Raw genomic sequence first — 19,918 nt, 5'->3', positions numbered from 1 at the left:
GAAGAGCTGTCAAACACTACAGTTTCACCACTTACCGCCATTGTCCATTTCCACTGTGACCGATTCTCCGCTCATGGGGAAAAGGCTCAGTGTATCTTCGTATTTCCCACGATACAGAAAAGAGTGGCCAGAAAGGCGAACAGAGACAATTTCATCATGAGTGCCAACACTGGAGAAGTGCCACTGAACCACAGTATCTCGGCAAAACCCAAGGATTTCACTGCTGTCAGACACATAACCATTTATTGCTAAAAGGAAAGCAAAGTAAAAGTGGTTTCAGTATTTTTATTTTAAAACTTCCTGTTCTTTGATGTCAGTCCACTGAACTGGACTCATGTTTGCACCTGGAAAGAGACCGGCACAGGGCTGAAAACACGGTAGTCCTGATGGAGATTCCATCTCTGGAAATATTATCTCTAAGGCCAGCAGGATGCTGCACCAAAATTTAGTTAACCCTTGCCTTTGCTTCAGGGTCCAGAGCCAGCCTAACTTCTAGTGGCAAGGCGTGGGTAGGCCTCTTCTCCCTGGCAGCTAGCAATAAAACAAGGGGAAATGGCCTCAAGTTGCTCCAGGGGAGGTTCAGGTTGGATATTAAGAAAAATTTCTTCATTGAGTGTTTAACCATTGGAACAGGCTCCCAAAGGAAGTGGCAGAGTCATCATCTTTGGAAGGGTTCAAAAAAACAGGTGAATGTAGCACTCTGAGATATGCTTTAGTGGACGTGGTGTTATTATGTCAGAGGCTGGACTTGATCTTGGTGGTCTTTTCCAACCTTTCTAATTCTATGATATTGCCTATTTCTGTCCTGTGCCATCTGGCACAGTCAGAAGTTCACTGACTCTCTGGAGGATCCCCTGATCCCATGTGCTTCTGAGAACAAGCAATCACTGAGGGCTCAGGTTCATACAAGCTTTCACATTATTCATCTTGGTATCCCACTCACTGTGCATTATGTTCGAGTTATAGAACTTGGGATCATCCCTTTTAACAGTGGCTGGGTTGCTGCAGTACTCCTTGATGTTATCCTCTAGGTACCAGCTCTTATTTTCATCGAACACAGCAAACACTGCCTGCTGCTCCTCGTCTGCCTTTTTCTGAAAGACAACCAACACAGCAGTTACATTTTATCAGCAGACTCATGCATTAAGAACTCAATCCTACAATCTCTTTCTTACTATATAAGCAACACAGGCTTCTCCAGAGTCCTGGTACGTGTGATCTAAAGACTGAGGGGTAGGGAGTACAGGCTCCAGACTTCAATCCTACTACTGCAACCCACCTGTTGGTGGAACACTGAGCAAACCTTGAGCACTGCTGATACATAGATGGTTTATGACTGGGCTCTCTGTAACAGAACCAGACTTCTCATTTGACTTGAGTATAAGTTACTGATATTTTTTTTTTTCTCCCAAGTGATGCTTAAATCTTTGCCAAACAAGATTTCAATATCTGGTACAGAGAAGCCTTCTCCCAGAACTCTCCCATGCTGTTTTGGTTGTTCTAGATTCATTGTGCCTGGATTGTCAGATGCTGTTGAGCTGTCTCTGTTACAGAAAGCGATCCGGTCAGATCTGCATGTCTTCAGAGTATGAAAACATAATGGCAGCAGAAAAATTTATTACCAAGTCTAGAAATAGACTCAAGTCAGGCTGACCTTTTGTTGACCTTTCTTAGCCCTTGCTAAGAAACACAGAACATAATTCCTTTACTGCTGTGGACAGTTAGAGGACTGCTTCTTCAGGAGCCTATTGGTTTAACTGCTCTCTACCGAACAGTTCTCTAAGGGAAGCAAAACTAAATTCAGTGTAGACCAAATAACATTATTTGAGTAAAATCTGCCCAAACAACTTACCTGCACACCCTTTTGTGTCAGTGCTTCACTTTTACAAATCAGAAGTGGGCCAATCAGTCCGGAGGCTATATCTCTCTCAATATTTACAGCACTATGATACAGCCTTGTAATACATTGTGCATCCTGTGCAGTGGGTTGGTCTGATTTAGAAATTTTCCACTCGTAAGTGTATGTCTCCCCTGGTTCAACTCCTCTACTCTGGGTGCCATTGCCTAAGGAAAAACAAGAACATTAACGATAAAAACTCAGAGCCAGGTCATAATATCAAGCTGCATGACATTCTAATGACATTGGTGCAGTCAGGCCATTAAAAGCTACCTTGAGATAACTGAAGTTCAGCAAGAACTTTTGTCTCTCTAAAATCACAAACAAAAACAGAAAACTAAGACAACATAAAGAGGGTATTTGTCTCTGCTTAGGAGGTAATACCTTGGTTTCTCTATAAGGCAACACAACAGGTAAGCAGAGGCAGAGCACAGAACTGAGGTCTCCCAGTCATGCACATTCCCAGCCACAGCACCTCCTTCAAAGCAACGAAACCATCCACAACACTTAGTGATATGCAAAAATATATTTCACAAATTTTTTACTTGTGGGATCCAGAGGATAATCAGCTCCTTCTGCCTTCTTTGCAAGTGTCACTCCATGGAAATAAATGCTGTAGGGTCGACTGGCCTTATTTTTGAATACAATCTATATTGATAGGCAAATGAAAAAAAAATTAGGATTCAACAAATCCTTGTCTGAATACATAATGAAGTTTCCACTACAGTAGAATTTGACTGGGTTTAGCCCAGAAGTGCCAGGAAGGCAAAAAGGTGTCTTAAATACTGTCTGATATATAAACCCATAGAATAAATGATGGTCCCATTCTGCTGGACTTTGTAGAGCCCACTGAGTGAAGTTCAGCTGCTTACACCTGTGCTCTGAAGTCTAAACAGAACACTTGTTCTTCCAGCTACTAGGCACACACTATCTCTGGAAATATGAAGTTACTAACTGAAGTTCTTAAGAACCTTCAATATGGGAGAAAACAAATTTAAACCAAACCTTGCCCCAGATTCTACGACCCCAAGGGGATATGTAAGGAAAAAGCAAAATGTCCTGCCTATTCTGGATAAAATCAGGATTAAAAAAATAAAAAAGAGAGAGGGAAAAGAAAAAAAGGAATCTGCTAAACCCAAATTCAGAGCCACAAAGTCATGGTGGAAATTATAGAAGTTAAAGGTCAATGAACTTTGTGATGCATCATTAAGTGACAACAGAAAGACAAGTGGATGTTGCAGCAACACAAGCTTGTAATGCAAATGTTTTGTAGTTTCATGGTATAACGTCATGAAAGAACATTTGATAATGGCAACTGAGTACCATTGTCTAAAACAGCCAGAAAAAAATATCAACATAAGAAAAAAGGGGCTCATGAAGTTCAGCCTCAACATCCACATCCCCCCAGAAGTCCACCCAGGTCTAGGGGTTTTTTCCCACTTTGGACCAGTGTCAGCATGTATTTTACAGAGTGGAACTGAAGCATGTTTATGCTGTAAAATAAAGCACAATCATGGAAACTGTAGAGGGAATGCTGAGAAATGCAAGCTAAACACTGTTACTTGTGATTATACCTTTTAACAGGGCCAATATTTATAACATTAGCTATATTTTTTGACAGACAACATAAATCAAACTAGTTCTTTTGTGTCTCTGCCTCAATGAAAATCATGCTATAGTATAAATAATCTCTGTATTTATGTTACTTACTTTGACTTTATCGTTCAGTTGAGCTCTGATAATAGGGCCCAAGATTCCAGTTTCCTTGGGACGAGGATTTTCCAGGCGTTTAGTGAAGCTGGCATCAGCATATTGCCGAAAAATAGCCTTTTTATACCTTTTACCTATGAGATTTGAGAAGTTGTCCAAGTGCTGTGATTTATAGTGTCTTAAAAATAAAGGAAAAGAAAAATTATCAACAAAACTTGAATAGAATAACAGTAGAATCTGTTAAAATACAAAATTAGTATTCAAGCAACTGGTAGAAATCTCACTGCTGGGAAAAAAATCCAAACCCTAAACTAACCTAATGCTTTTCACCCCAAATTCTGACCTAAATTAGGTAAGAAGAATCTAGGACCATTACTTGTTTTTTGGTATTACATTTGACCAATTAATATCAGAATTTACATTTAATTTAACAGTGTACGTGCAAGAAAGAAACAAACTGAAGCAGCAGGTACACTTTCAAGGTAAGATAGAAATCACTGTTCTCCTTTTTCAAAGGCATAGTTGAGCACAGAGAAAAAAACAAAACAATTTGGTTACAGTAGCAAAGAGTCCAGGAGAAATAGGAACACAATCTTAATCCCAATCCCAACCAGGTACCACACAGTAAATAGTGTTACACTGGGGTTTCAAAAATTAAAATTGTTAATGCTGAGAGCAAAACTAGGATAAATACTGGGAATTTATTCAGAGCAGCTGTATACAAGTTGTCACTTGCACTTCAAAAAAAGTTACTGAACAGGCATAAATTCTGCAGTTTTGAACAAAGGAGGAAAAATCAGAGCAGTGAGGTGGTTAAGTAAGGCAGTGTGACTGGCAGGAAAGATATAAAAATTTGCTCCATGCAGTTCAAGAGCACATAAAGGAAGCAAATCATGCCAAAGGAGAAAGAGTTGTACAAACACTGTATTTCTCAGGAGGTATATGAAACTATAACCCTTAAAGAATAAGGAATTTGTTTCGTTCTGCTTAAATCCTTAAAGGTTCTTATGAATATCAGCTTGTAAAGGCATGAATAGCACTGGGGAATTGACACACTGTAAATTTAACCCCACAGTGCACTGATATCACTGTATACTATGACATCGTGTATGTTACAGAATTCCTTCTATTTATCTTAAATTGAACAAAATAGCCCAATATGTTTACTTACTATGACTTGTACTCCATCTACATTGGTACCCTGCAGAGGTCATTTATAGAGAGATCTTTCTCCTGTTCCCTAAACGCTTGATTGTACTGAACTTATAAAAACTTTCAATCTCCAGAAATATTCCCTCCTTCCCTTTCCCTTCCTCTTAGAGATTGTTTATTTTAGCAGAATTGATGCTGAAAAATATTTTAGAAATTTGGCTTGTATGCTACCTTGGACAATTCCTAAATCATCTTCCTATTTTGGGCTCCCTGTGAGAGGCAAAAGAAAGTGTCCACTTTTGGGCTTCTCAGCAAAGAAAGTCACTGACACTGGTGAAAAGTCCAGTAAAGGGCCACCATGGTGATCAGGGAGCCAGAGCACTTGGCATGGAAGCAAAATTCCAGTTTATCCAGTCATGCAAAGACATAGCTAAGGGAGCATCTTATCTTTATCTTCAGCTATCAAATGGACATTATAGAGAAAGCAGGACCACTCAGAGCTGCATACTGAAGAGATGAGACACAAGGTGCAACATGAGGAAGGATGATTAGATACAAGGAAAAACTTTTTCACTGTGAAGTTGCAAAGGTGCCAAGGGAAGCTGAGGGGGTCCCTGTACTTGGAAACAATAAAAATGCAACTGGATAAGGTCCAGTGCAACTGGATCCAACTTTGCTGTTGGATACCAAGAGGTTCTTTCCAACCAGAATTATCCTGTGATTTCATGGTAACATTCCCTATTGTATTGACAAAGTTTTATTTTACCTATCAAGGGTGTCTGGAATACTTGGGGCGTAATCCCAGGTAACTTCCTCTGCAGCAATGAAATACTCCCAGGTTTTGACCATAAGACGCTCTCTATAGGAGAGACGACTCTTCTTCACCTCTTTGTCCCCACAGTCCCTCACAGTGAGGTAACCATGCATTCCAGCTAGTTGAGAGGAAACAGGAACATAGTCAATTCCCATCTGAGGAACTCTTATGACTTCAGCTGTTTTTTACCCCCAAAACGTATCTCCAGCTCTTATAAGAGAGATATTTTTCTCATTCTTAAGAACAGAATTCCAACCATTGCTGAAAGATACCACTTCCAAATGATGAACAGCAAATATTTTCATGAGGTTGAAGTACCCTTAGCTGAGAGTACTCAGTTTCTCAGGAAACAGGTGGTTTCTTACTCATTTTATAACGTTGCTTATCTGAACAGCTCATAGAGACTTAGATGCTGGAGTACTGAATCACTGTTGCAGTGTGATGTGCACACTGCAGTAAAGCTGCAGATAAGAACATCTTTCAGTTCATCATGCACTTCCAACAGAATGCCCTGTTCTTGGGCAGTTTCTTAGCAAAATGACAAAGCCATCTGAAACAGATTAACGGTACCATTGCAAAACAGTAGAAGCCATTTAGGACATAGAGAAGAACAGCTTTACAGGTGCCTAATAAATAGATGTTTCCTTGCCTTGCAGGTGCTTTTGGACAAGAGAAGATATGAGCCACCTTCCTTCCTCAGTCACTGTCATGTTTATGGTGGTTGAGGCTCCTCCCACCAAGTTAACGGCAGAAACTCGGCGATGTCTTTGCTCCATGGACTGGCCATTGATATGAATGGAGAAGATTTCTGTCTTGGAACTCATTCCTATCAAGTGCCAGCTAATGTTGTCATATGCACAAGCCTCTAAATCTGAAAGAGACAGGAGAGTAGGGTTCACAATACAGGCAAATCATGCAAGTTCCCTATGCACCCTAGGTTTGAAGTGAATCTTCACTGAAAACATAAAAAAAATTGCTGTGATTGATGTTTGCAACAAGAGGAAGTTTCAGAAGCGTGTAAATGGAACAGATACCAAAATCCTGCATGTCAGTGGAAGATAGGCGTTTAAATATTACCTGCAAGTGACAAACACTTACAATGAGCTGGCAAAAAAAGGAAAAGTAGCAAGTGCCTTCTTTTGGAAAGCTGACCTGTCCTTGCTTGGGGAGTGAGGGGAAAGCAGGACAGGAAGGGAGAAGAACAAAGCAAGGATCTAAGCTAAAGAATTATGTGGTACCTAGTGACAGTAACTACCTTCTCCAATATTTGCTTAAAAAAATCCCCGCTTAAGACAACCTTTTTTATTTGCTCAATGGATGGGAGAGAGATATGAAAGTTGTTCCTTAGTAGAACAAGGGAAAAGCACTAGCAACAGAATAGCCCCACCACCACCTTCCTAGTCTTCTGACTTAATTGAGTATTTTAATGATAACTGACTTTCCACTTTCGGGAAGTTTTTCACCCAGTATGTTCTATATGCTGTAGAACCAACAATTCACTTAATCAAATCACTCTCTCGCCATCAGCTTATTAAAAAAATGAGGAACCTATTACGTCCTTTATTTTAAGTTAGGAATCTTTTTCTTCAAGCAGAAGTCTTCCTAGAATCAATCTCATTGTTCCTTTCAGTAATTTGGCATGACTTCCTTTCAGCAGCACAGTTTTTCTTCCAGAATTTAGATGCTCACAGACACATTCTAAAAAAGGCTGTATCCCATTTCGCCACATTCCCATTCTTGTGCATGAAAAGCAACTAAAGGTAATATTCAGTGTTCATAAATGTTAATTTAATTTCACATAAGCCTGAATGGTACCTGGTAACGTTCCATCAGTATAGCCATTAATTGTGTACTTGACCGATGCTGATCTTTGCCAACTCTTGTCTTCATCAAACACACCAAACATCAGTACATATTCCCTGTCAAAATGTTTCTGTGACCCATCCTCATTTAGACTTCCTATGAAGGAGAAACAACAGGTCTTAATTTGAAGCAGAAATAAAGCAGATTTCACATCCATGCAGTTGCATTAATGTACATTTAAGGAGCTTGTTTCACCTGTTAGCATGTACTGGCTGAGCCTGATCAAAACAAAGCCTTAAGAATGCTCATAATGTGATTTTATTTCTGAAAGTACTTTTGGATTGGCTAACCACCAAATCAAAAGTCTGAAGTATTCCAGAGAAGATGAACATCACACAACGAATTGTCTCAGACAATTTCTGGCAATGTGTTACAGAGATCACCTAAATGAAGGGGAGTGTCAAACACCTTCTGTTCACAACCAGGTGCTGCCCTCGCTTTTCAGACTGTGAGGCAAGGAGAAGAGTGATGGCAGAGTCACCAGCAGTGTGAACAGCACCTTTCCAAGCACTGCACTGAGGTCATCAGCACCTTTAAAAAGCTTAAAACCGACCACTCAGCAAACAACACTTACACACAAAAGACTTCAACAGACACTGCTGCACTGGATCAGTTACAAGAAACTGTCCTGGTTGATTTTGTGATACAGATGCAATTTCTGTTGAGGAAAAATTCATTCTGGACATGCTACACAGAACTGGTATGATTTGTACTGATTCTTTCTACAGATTGCTCAAATACTTCCACTTGCTACTTTCAAAACTTTCATAATCTGGTCCCTCTGGATTACAGGAATTAAAAATGTTCCAACTTGATTAATCTACTTAGGAAAAGAGGCATTGAAAGAAATTATCTTTAATATAATCCTTTTTGTTTATGAGAAGTTAGAAAGTTCTGTTTTTCTTCATGAAAGAAGCCAACAGAGGAATCAGATCAACAGAGGAATTTATCTACTTGTCATGAAAACAACATTCAGGCAGTGCTTTAACTCAAAAGTCCACTTAATATAACCTTACCAACTCTTAAATGTGTCTGACTACGGGCAGTTGACCCCAACCAGCAGCCAAACACCCACTTCAATGCCTCCCAGTCCCCAATAGGACAGGAGAGAGAACAGGAAGAACAAAAATGAGAAAATTCATGGTCAATAAAGATGGTTCAAAGGTGAAGGAAAGGGGAAAAAAACAAGCAACACAGAAGAAATCACTCATTATCTCCCACAAGCTGACTGATGCCCAGTAAGTCTCTCAAAAACAGTCACCCTCTCAAAAACAGTCACCTGGGAAGTCAACACCCCTCGTTCTCCCCACGCTGCTGCTCCTTCCTCTGCCTCCAGATTTTACTGGAGAACGATGTTAATGGTAGAAAACAACCCTTTGGCCAATTTGTTTCATCTGTCCAGATGGGTCCCCTCCCAACCTCTTGTCCACCCCCAGCCCACTATCTGGGGAGGTCTGAGCAGGAAAATGAGAAAGCCCTGACACTGTGAAAGCACTGTTCAGCAACAGCTCAGACATGGGTGGGTGTATTATCAATGCTAATAAGCCACAAATCCAAAACACAGCACCATATGCACTGCTGTGGAGAAACTTAATTCCATGCCAGGCACATCTACCAGACACAGTGCTCAGTCAAAAAGCTGTGTTCAGAAATCTTAAAAATATGCATACTGAGCAGTTTGACTTTGCTCTAGCTAGAAACATGCACTCAAATTGTCTTGAAGGTAGCAGTCACACCAGCCCATCTCAAATTCATACCCTACTCAAGCCCACAATGCATGCATTTGAGAAGCCTGAGAAGGAAGTAGTTTCAAAGTATTTGCCCAGATTAGCTCAACCAGTATGCCATAAAATGCGTATATACACAGAAAACCAGAGAAAGAAAACCCAAGAAAATGAGGAAAATAACAAGTCCTAGATAATACTAAAAGCAACAATCATCAGAAAAATTCAGGAGGAACATAATTAATACTAATGCCACTCCTTTGAGGTGATATGAGTAGGTGTATTCTGCAATTAAGTGGCTATGTGTCAGTGAGGAGAGTGTCCTTGTGCAACCCACGCTGAACCAGCGCTCTGTTTACTTTCAGGGAAGTTTTGAGGTCCAAGTCCATGCAGTCTACAGTCGACACAAAATTTTTGACTCAAACTAAATCTAAAAGCTAAATTAACCCAAGCTAAATAAGTCACAGTGCTTTCACTACAAGGATATGTAACTTGGAAAAACTTAGGACTTAAGGGACCAGTAAGAAGTTTAAGTAGCTTACACGATGGCATGTTCTTTCAATTGTCCCTCAAACCAGGGATATGTATCTAGCAGCTACTTACAAGTGCTACAAGACACCAGTTCTTATCAGTGGAGATGGAGTTCAATGGTTCAGATTGCTAAAATCTAAAGTTTCTGACTGCAAGCAAGAACAATAATCTGTTCAAATTTGGCCATATCTTCAAATGACTAGCAAAAGACACACTGCTCCGCAATTTTAAACCCTTGTTACACAAGAGTGAGTGTTCCAGGTTCTTGATCAGACAGCTTTTAAAAGACAATGGGTAAAACAATTGTTTCCTGCCTTATTCTCTGAAATGGCCGAACCATTTTGAATGAAGTTTTAAAAAATATTTATTCTATGACATGAATAGCAGTTAAGCAACTGAAAATGCAACCAGCACAGGCAAATGTATCTATTTATTAATGTTTTCTGCCCATCCCATAATTATAGAATGGAACTGCATGACAGCTAGCATTTAAAAACTTTAACATCTAAAAGAATGATGTTAAAAACCATTTGTTTTACACTGCATATAAAGATGTGAAAAAGAAAATAATATATCTTTTCTCATTATCATACAACCTTAACTTTGTTAGGAAATGAAAATGTATTACCTTATAGTAGTCTTACAGCATTTCATTACCTTTCTTACAGATCAGCAGTGCTCCAATCAGACCAGAGTTAAAATCCACTGTCATGTTCTCATGAGAATAGTAAGCATAAGTAAGACAAGGAAGGTCAGCTTCTCGTGGACTAACTTCTTCTGATATATCCCACACGTATGTGTAGACCTGCCCTGGCAGTACAGCATCATCTCGTTTTTCTGCAGCTGTTGTTCTGTCATCATAAAGGGAGCCTGCCAAGAAAAGAGACAGTAGGGTGGTACGAAGACAAAGAGCAATTAAAACACCTGGAATATCCTCCTACAATCAGTTCCAAAAGCTTGGTTTGTTTCTTGCTTATACTTCAGCTTCGAAGAGATAACTCATGATTCCACTCACACATTGTTGAGAGTAGCAGGGGGAAGGTAGCTATTCCACCACCATCCTGTGTCTTACAGAGTCAAGATTTCCTAGAAGTATCATCACTGCCAAAAGGTTGGGCTCTTCATCAGTCTGACTAGGGTTAGGACGGCATGAAGCTTCAGCCTCTGCTCATTGATGCTCTGCAGAGGAATGCTGCTCACTCTGTCACCTTTTTACATGTCTCTCATAAAGCGCTGCCTGGGCTGGCATTGCCTTGCTGCCTTAGGCCTTTTGTACACTGCATATCCACATATTGAGCAGTAATGGCTCATGTCTATGCCTGCCATATCCAACAGATCTGCAATACGATAAAGGGGAGACAGAGAACTGAAATCTGACGTGCAAAAGGCACATTAATTAATAAGAGAGTCAAACTGAACTGCCCATCACTTCCAATGAGATGTTCTGTTAACGAGATGGACTTGCAAAACTCTTTTTGTACCCACACAGCAAACAAAGCCTTGCATAAATTTGTAAACTGTGAGTCAGAGCTCTGGCTCAGCACCCAAGGCAGGGCAATCCAAGAAGCATGAGCAACCAAACTCACTTCGTGCTGGTGCAGGCATTTTAGTGTCCATTTGGTCATAGTTTATCAACTCTTTTTGCTAGTCTTGTGAGGGTGTGGAGCAAAACACCACAAAGCTGAGCATTAAATGCTGAGTATCAGAACAGCATGATCAGTACTGTTAGGAGACTGTGCATATAACACTCATACTCCTAGTATTACACTGACAAACAGGAAAGGAGCTAACAATGGGCATGAAGTTGCAATCGAGGATCAAGAGGTATTTGTGTTACACATAGCCTCAAGCATTGGTCTGGAGCCCTCTCAACATTTCATGCAGTACTCTACAAGTAAATGAGCAAAATATGGAGTTTTTACAGTACTTACCTTCTTCATTTTTGCTGTAAACTAGGCCTTGGGGATGAATACTGACTGGCTTGTCAGCCATGTTTTTAAGGTGAACTACCAAAGTATCTCCCACTTCAGCACGCAGGGTTGGTCCCAAAAGTCCTGTAGTTATTCAAGACAAAGAAAGAGGAAATTATTAGTAAAACAGTATGTTCAGTGAAACAAAGAATTCTCTCCCACATTAGAAGATATTAGCTCTCAAAGAACAAGTTACAAAATTAATAGAGAATGTAATAACACTGCATGTTATTTGATTTACCCATAAAAAGGCATATGGATACTTAAAGCCTGCAGTGCATAGTCAGAAATGTTATAAATTATCTATCTGGCAACTAGCACTTAAAAATCACAGGAAAATAGTAGATTTGGGGGAAAAAAAAGTTATTTACAGATACAGAAACTTTATCAAAAGATTCATCTTGAGGTTCATTGGAAATTTCCAGGAATCTTTCACATACAATTAAATTAAATAGTTTTAGAAAATAAACATTTTATAGTTTAAAAGCTTGGAGAAAGGCATCCAAACACATTACTTTAGTAGCACTCTGAATGCCAGAAGTCACAGAACAAAGAGATCTTTCAATCCCCAAATGTTATCCAAATAAATAATCAGTTCCACACTGCAAATTTCTTGAGGCATTTCCTGCAAAAGATTTCAAGAGCTTGTATCCCTACTCCCCAGCTTGCAAAAAAAAGCAATTGAAAAACCTGTTAAGACAACTTTTGGCTTGTTAGTCTCTTTTCTTTTAAACTATTTTGTAAATATTTAGCTTCAGGCCTTAGGCTCTTTCCATGTGAATGTACAGTGTCATCACTGCGCCTGTGCCATACAAATCTAAATGCATGTGGTAAATTCATCAGATGCTGAAAACAAAGGGAACAACTTTGTATGGTGCAACTGATGTGCAGACAGCCACATCCTCTGAAAGCCCAACCTCTCTATGGCCTTTGGAAGCCTCATTCCTGCACTGTAGAGACCTCATCCCCTGTGTCTATTTGGTTTTTATACAAATAATGGACACAAAAATGCAAGCTTGCTTAGGTTGCCACTGGCTTGAAAACAAGCAACAAATGAAAATACTCAGAACATTTCATTCCTGTTTACCTGCAAATGTATTTGCTGGTTTTTCTTTTTTAAAATCCACTTCATATTCTCTGTAAGAAATTTTCTTAAACACAGGATCTGAATGTTCCAATCTGAAACCAAGAGAGTTACAAAAAAATACTGAAAGGAGAAAGATTCTCAGAGATGCTGCTGTTGTTTAATGGATATCTCAAAAAATGAATCTTGGAAATATGTTTAATCACTTGCACATTTTGCTGAAGGCAAAGCACACAGTCCAACTCTTTGTAGTGTCTTCCCTTCTCCCTCTTACTCTATTGAATCTATGATGTTCCTGACCCAGATAATTTTGTATGGGGCATCCAATATCCCTACCTAGGAACAGTTCACCATTGATTTTACTGGTGGTTTTTACAGGTCCTTTTGATTCTGGGGTAAAGATGCCTTTGTTTTGTCCAAGACACAGAGGAAGATGTCTCAACCATACTTAACCTAGAAAGCATCTGACAAAACACAGTGAAAGAAACCTGAATTTCTTTTTATTCAGCCCTATGTTTGAACTTTAAGACTCACCAGAAGGGCTCTACAACAGCACTAACAGCAAGCTCCTGTCACAGGAATGACTCTGGAGGCAAGCACAAAACTGTTCTGTGACAACAACTAAGGATCTCACAGCAAGTTAGAAAATGAGAAACACTGCAAGTACCCTTAGTCTTGTTACATAAACGATTTGGCACCCAGCAGACCACGCAATGTTTTCTTAGAAAATATTTAGGCAAGCAGAAGGAAACCAGCACACGACGCTTCTGCAATGGAAATAATGACAAGAAGAGGGCTGAAAGGATAATAGCCCTTCACATTTATTGGTTGATTTACTATAGTATGTATGATGACTGAATCCAACAGTAATTCCACCTGCTTTCTTTGTAATGCCCTTTCAGGCACATTTGACAGCGAGGAGCTGATGGGCTGCTCAAGCATGGGGAGGCTGAGCAGAGAGAACAGAGAGAGCTCACTTCAGTGACATCCAGGGTCCATAAGGGGGAGATCTCTTGTGGAAGAGATCTCATGTAAATTCCTCTGCGACCCGCTCTTGCCACAGCAGAGTCAGGCAGAAGTAGTTCGTGTTTCAATTAATTCCCATCTCCTTAAAGTTGCTGATAAAATTTTGTTTAACTCTTTAAGGGGAAGGATGAAATCCATAACCTTCATTGACAAGAGCTGCCCTAACGTGGCAATGTTCAAGAGAATATGCATGTAAGACTGTGGGGTAGAAGAGGAAATTTATCAGTGCCAACTGTATATCGAGGAGGAACAAAATACACAGCGAGCTAGCACTTCAGAAATCTCACACTACGCAAGCAGGTCTAGTTACATAACTTTTAGGAACTGCAGCAGCAACACTGCTTGATGCAGAGATAATACATTTTCACTTAGCTCTGAAGTGCTTTATAAATAAATATCGCTTGTATGCGGTAACAAACCTCTGAGAAGATAAGACAAACACTCAGAGATGTTAGGTATCATTTTCTAGCCTGTATGATTGGAAAATTAAGGAAATAGCTCAGGAAGAACCCATTTTTTTTCCAGCCTCTCTTCAGTTATTTAGAACTAAAAGTACCAAAGTACACAGCTTCTACTGAAATCAGCACAAGCTACATACTCCAATATCTTTGGGATCCAAGCCATTAACCCTTCCCCAGTGAGTATATTTCTGTTCTGAGGATTTTTGTTTCTCTGTTTTGTTTTGGTTTTTTTTTTAGTTGGTAGTTTTGTTGGGTTTTGTTTGCTTGTTTGTTTGTTTTGGGTTTTAGTTAAATTTCTATAAGCTCTACAAATTTCATTAGACCCATTTAGGATGTGACTTGCTCTAAATACTTAGGCAAGGTAATTCAATAGACATTGCATATAAAATACTGCTGGGTTATCTCAGTGTACTTCAGCTGAGGTTTGAGACAGTCTTGTGAGTCTCTACTGCATGAAAACATCCACAATGTGAATTTCACAAAACAGCAGTTGATGCTTATATTGATGCATCCAGTGCAGAGAAGAATGAAGTTCTAACTAGTAAATTCACATGTCCAGGTCAATACCTAAATGGCATTTGGCTTCACATTTCTACATTTAAATCCTGTTTTCTTCTGTCTTGTCAGTTTGACTCTGTGCTTTTACCAGCTGTATTAAATTTTCAAGGGTGTTTCAGAAATCAGAGAAACTTTGTTGTAATTAAATCTTGAAAAAAAAATAGTTGCAAAGTCATAATCTGAACTGAAAACATTTTTTCCATATTATCCTGAAATGCAATATATGTTTAGAAAAAAAAATCACAAACTAAAAAAAAAGCAAGTCATCCACCTATATATAAATGTATATAAAAAAAGCAGCAGTATCCAAAAAACTGTTAATGTCAGAGAACAAGTAATTTAAAATTAATTTTAATGTTTAATTTTTAGTAATTTTTCCTCCTAATTCAAACAGAATTTGAAATTACATCCAATTTCTGTAATCTGTAGCATTGCACTTGCAGTGTTTATAATCCTAAGGATAGTAGTAGCAATAAAAATAACATATTTTATATTCTTGATTGGTGGATGCAGGTAGGCTGGCCACTGTGCAATATGGTCTGAAAAAAATGAAATCAAGTGTTTTTATTTAATGAAGCAGAGCAACACTTGATCTTACAACCTTTACTCATGAGAACTCAGAATGTACATTCCACAAAACTCTTGAACAACTCAGAAACCACACAACTAGTTCCAAAGTTCATCTGGCTCTGATTTAAGTGAAAGTGATAGCATCCAAACTGGAACATTATTCCTTCAGTAAATTCTAAAGTCCTAAAGTTTTTGAAATCTTACCAAATCATGGCTCAACTTAACATTGCTCAACATCCACGTACCTAAAATAAATACATTAAAAAAACCCAAGCAACCAGAATTAAGCTATGCAAAAATGACAAAAGCAAGCCCTGGAACTTATTTAACAGAAGTGCTCTGAAAACATAAAAATAATTCTATCCACTAATGAAGCAAATAAAAAGGAGCTTTTAATATGTCACTAGCTCTAGTTCAGATCATGCTGTTTGAAGTCAACCAAATTCCTCTGAAATCAACAGACTTGGCTCCAAAGTCTTCCTGGGCTCTGCAATTTCACAAGAGATGGGAGACACAAACCACTTTTCAGTCCCAAGGGAGGATTAATTTCATCTTTCTTATCCTGTACTTTGTTACCTGGACTTTTCCTCAGGTTCCGGTCTGTAGGTCCAGCTAGTGATCTGAGCAGCTATGTAGTGCTCCCTGACCTTCACAGCTCCCGCCACACGCTGCTCTGAGTCTGGCCACCATGAACCAAGCAGAAGCAAGAGAAAAAGCTGCATGCAGTGCAGCGTCATGGTAGAGATGCCTGTTGATGCTGCTCTGGAAGACAAGGCAGAAACCACTGCTTTTATTGCTGTTGCTGCTTCTAACTTCCCCTCAGAAATGAAATAATTATGATGCAATAGGGTAACAGCATTTGCTATGCTCAGGTCATTGCTCTTCACCTCTGCCTCCCCTTACTGACAGGGATCCAACAGAGATAAAAAACTGTTTAAACTACCTTCCTTCCCCTCCTCCACACCACCTTCAGCAAGAGACAAGCACCAAGGAGAAGCAGCTTCAGCCCCACTAGGTGGTTGGGTCATTGTGTACTGAAGCAGCAGGATATCAGAGGCAGAAGATGATTTACATTACTTCAATTACAGGATGTTTGACCTGCATGGTTAGGAAGAAGGGGGGTGTATTTTCTATCTTCCCAGAAAACAGAAACCCAACACATGGCTGGCACTGATGGAAATTTCCCAGGTAGATGCTACACCTCCTAAGAAATCGTTCCTACTTTAAAAGCAAAATAGTGAAGGATTAGGTATGGGGACTAGAAGTGGGTGCAGAGCTAAAATCTAGTTCAGATCACCATGTACTGCATGTTCTAACAGTAAGGCAGCCACCTTTCCAAATGTTGCCAGCTTCAGTTTGGTTCCCACTACACTCCCAAATACCTCAGGTAATGTGTAACCAATGGGCTTCTCAGTGGCAGCTACCAGGTCAGTGCAGAGACTTTTAATCTAGTCTTGACTAGGGTCTGTTGACGTTTATCTAACAAGAAATGATTAGGAAAATACCTTTTGATAAGATAATTACCAACATCAACTATATAACCAAAAATGTTTCCCTGCTTTTGCCCGTGCTAAGAAGTTTGTCAGAACAACAGGTAAATTGTTGATCATGTTTCCCACACACTCGATTGCTAGAAAAAGAAAAAATCCTATCTATTCTTTTGTGGACAGAATATAAAAAACAACATTTTCAATAATGTTTTGCTAATATTTTCAGGAAAAAATTACCTAAATCCCCAAATCAAAATATCTCCACTCCAGAACTAGACAAAAAGGACATTTCACTGGATTACTTCAAAAGAAAACTTGATCAATGCTAGGTTTAATATATTTTTTAACTGCAGAATGGCCTAACTGACAGCTTGGTTAATTCTATCCAAACTATATGGTACCATATGGCCTTAGAAGAAATAGGGAAGATGGCTAGAAAAATAAAAATTGATGAGGACCAATAGCTAAATGCTCCCTACCAAAATTCAGGATCATTTGGTGCATAAACCTGAAAACAATCATGCTCACTTAGACAGTGTAAGACTACAGACATCATTGTATATTTCTTTAAACAAGTCTTCCTGTGATTTTGTTTAATGAACTGTTTGCATTTGAAATTTCCATTTTAAGTAGACTTCTAATAATTTTCCTTTGTAATAAAAAGCTAAAATATTGCAAGCTAAAAATTAATATCCAGATTACCTGTTTAACCCCCCTTGCTTTGTGTCTGTGAGCTGGGAATCATCAAAGCTGACATCAACTGGTTACTTCTCTTTTATCCATTTCAAGGAATTTGGGAGTCATACTTTTGAAATTTCTTAGTCAATTAATTATGCAGTATCACTCTAAAAGTAGAAAGAATTTCTTTTGTAAGTGTGGATAATAATATTGATAGTTTTAAAGAGCAGTATTAAATTGCACTGGAGATACTTTCCTTTAAGCTACATTGATTACCATTTGTTACCCTTCTTTAATCCTTTAAGAACAAGAAGTCCAGTACTGGCTGCTTGGTTATTTTCTCCTCTTCCCACACTTCGAGCATCAATGTAAAATTGACCTGCTTGAAATTACCTGCATCAGCCTTAGGTTTTTTTATTTTTTCTTCTTTTATTTAAGCTATTCCATCATATTGTATCCTCTAGGCTTTGTGAAGTTTCAGTGTTCTGAAAATCATTATTAATAATTCAAAGACCTTGTTCCCTTCCACCCGACCATTACTTTCTAATATCTGCAATTATAGCCTGTCTGATGTTGTGAAAGTCTAATACATACATATAATTTTTTTAATTAACATTGGTTGCCTGCAAGCTATTACTATTAGTCCATGACAAGTGACTACAGAATATATTCTTCAGGCTGGAGTCCCCCAAGACAACACAACTTTATTGGCTATTCATATATTTAGCTGTGATCTTTTTTTCTACTTCACAACTGCACATGCTGCAAACTTTGTATTTATCCTCATTGCCTAACCACCTGTTCAAATGTAAATTACAAGTCAACAATGTCTTCAAAAAATCATGAGGTCAAAAGCCATGCATGGAAGAATGTGGGTCTTGTGCAGGCTAGCAAGACATTATCTGCAGCACAATGCTATTCCCAAAACAAAACCTGATGTACTAATACTGAAATGCCAAATGAAAACCAAGCATGGAAAGAGAAGCCTAAGCAATACCTTTAAACACTAAGAGCAGGTCTGCATCTTCCAGCTGGGCAGATTACTGTCTTCTGACACCCAGTAATTATGGTCCTGATTTCTTGTTATGCTACATGAGAAAACACACTAAGGGTATACTTGCAGTCCTGCTCTAAAAGCTGACCTGTAAAAGTAACTGGCATTGCCAGTTTTCCACCTAGGTTGGGTGGAACAACCTAGGCTGATTCTGAGTTATCAAGAACAGATCTTTAAAAAGAGATGTAAAGTGTTGATGTGCAACTTGCTGCAAATAACAGATTAGGATACACAAGAAACTTGGTTCTACTTCATCAAAACCAATATCCTACGTGCCAGAGGGCAGTTATATCCTGATGCCTGCCAACAGGTTTCACAACTGGCAACAGAGAGTGAGCGAGTTCAGAGAAGAAAAAGTTGTACAACAATTGTGGAATCAGTTGCTAATAATGCCCTAAGTTTCTCTCTCATTCAAACACACAAATCAATGCACAGTGGCCCAGTGAGCATACTTTGTTTAATGCAGGGTGAACAGACTTCACAGGCAAACAAGGAGTTAATTATTGAATCCGCAGTGAACACGTGGTTCTGAAGTAGGTAAAACATAGTGGGGGCACTTACCAAACCTGCCAGGCACAACTGGGAACAGAGGCCACCAGCCGAGTATCTTCACTTCTGCAAGTGGGCACTAAAGCCAAGAAAGATTAACCTGTGAAACTGCTCAGTTTAGGAACCGAAAGCAGATGTGCTATGCCAAAAAAAAAATATGAGCAGGCAAAAAGAAAAGATGGCAGAGAAACTGAGGCTTTCTTTCAGAGAACAAGTTACACAAAAGAAGATGTATGTGTTTTGATGACAGCCCAAACAAGAACACATTGTGTACACTGGTAAGAGAAGGCAGGCTGTGCGACTTCTGTGGTCATGAACAAACTAAAAGGCAGTAAGAATGTTGAAGGGCATTTCAGTTTGCCCTGGCACTTCAGAAGTGCTTCAGAAGACAGATAATCACGTTGATTTAAACCTAAATACAGTCACATGTTTTAAACCTGTATTTTTTCTTAGCAGAAAAGCAAATGTCCCTTGTTAGAATTGGGTGTTTCTCCAGTCGATGTTTGCCAAAAACAATTATTCAGCAGGACCCAAAACTATTTGTACAGAGATGCTGAATTCAGTGAAATTATAGAAAAAAAAGAAATATGTTTGTTTTCTAAATACTGTGAAACCTAATTTCAGTGTTTCAATGAATTTGTCTAAAACCACTGGCTTGTGGTTTGAAAAAAAATCATTTTAAGGACCATATGAGGATAGACAAGCTTCCTCTCATCAAAAAATGCATTCATGATGTCTGACTTAAAATTTTGGACTGACTCAAATAAAGCCCACTTTTTTCCCCCAT

At 39.0% G+C, this 19,918-nt stretch overlaps 1 protein-coding gene across 2 annotated transcripts in view; it reads right to left on the bottom strand.

The window, feature by feature from the left end:
* Nucleotides 1–19,075, bottom strand: part of F5 (coagulation factor V) — a 36,811-nt gene extending 17,736 nt beyond the window's left edge. Inside the window, exons 1-13 of one of the 2 annotated variants that reach the window (XM_010396026.4) lie at nt 17,553–19,075; nt 15,937–16,122; nt 12,749–12,840; nt 11,623–11,745; nt 10,349–10,561; nt 7,389–7,532; nt 6,223–6,444; nt 5,526–5,691; nt 3,608–3,785; nt 2,443–2,545; nt 1,853–2,064; nt 944–1,094; nt 36–248 (exon numbers count right to left, since the gene is read on the bottom strand). In XM_010396026.4, coding sequence (XP_010394328.3) covers nt 36–248; nt 944–1,094; nt 1,853–2,064; nt 2,443–2,545; nt 3,608–3,785; nt 5,526–5,691; nt 6,223–6,444; nt 7,389–7,532; nt 10,349–10,561; nt 11,623–11,745; nt 12,749–12,840; nt 15,937–16,097 — 1,978 coding nt within the window. In that variant the 5' untranslated portion in view covers nt 16,098–16,122; nt 17,553–19,075. Of the gene's footprint in view, nt 1–35; nt 249–943; nt 1,095–1,852; nt 2,065–2,442; nt 2,546–3,607; nt 3,786–5,525; nt 5,692–6,222; nt 6,445–7,388; nt 7,533–10,348; nt 10,562–11,622; nt 11,746–12,748; nt 12,841–15,936; nt 16,123–17,552 lie in introns of those variants that run through there. The other variant, XM_019283751.3, reaches the window with a different exon arrangement.
* Between the last annotated feature and the right edge of the window lie 843 nt (nt 19,076–19,918).

This window comes from Corvus cornix, chromosome 1, assembly GCF_000738735.6.
Source record: "Corvus cornix cornix isolate S_Up_H32 chromosome 1, ASM73873v5, whole genome shotgun sequence".
Taxonomy (NCBI): domain Eukaryota; kingdom Metazoa; phylum Chordata; class Aves; order Passeriformes; family Corvidae; genus Corvus; species Corvus cornix.
This window is presented reverse-complemented; position numbering and strand designations above follow the sequence as displayed.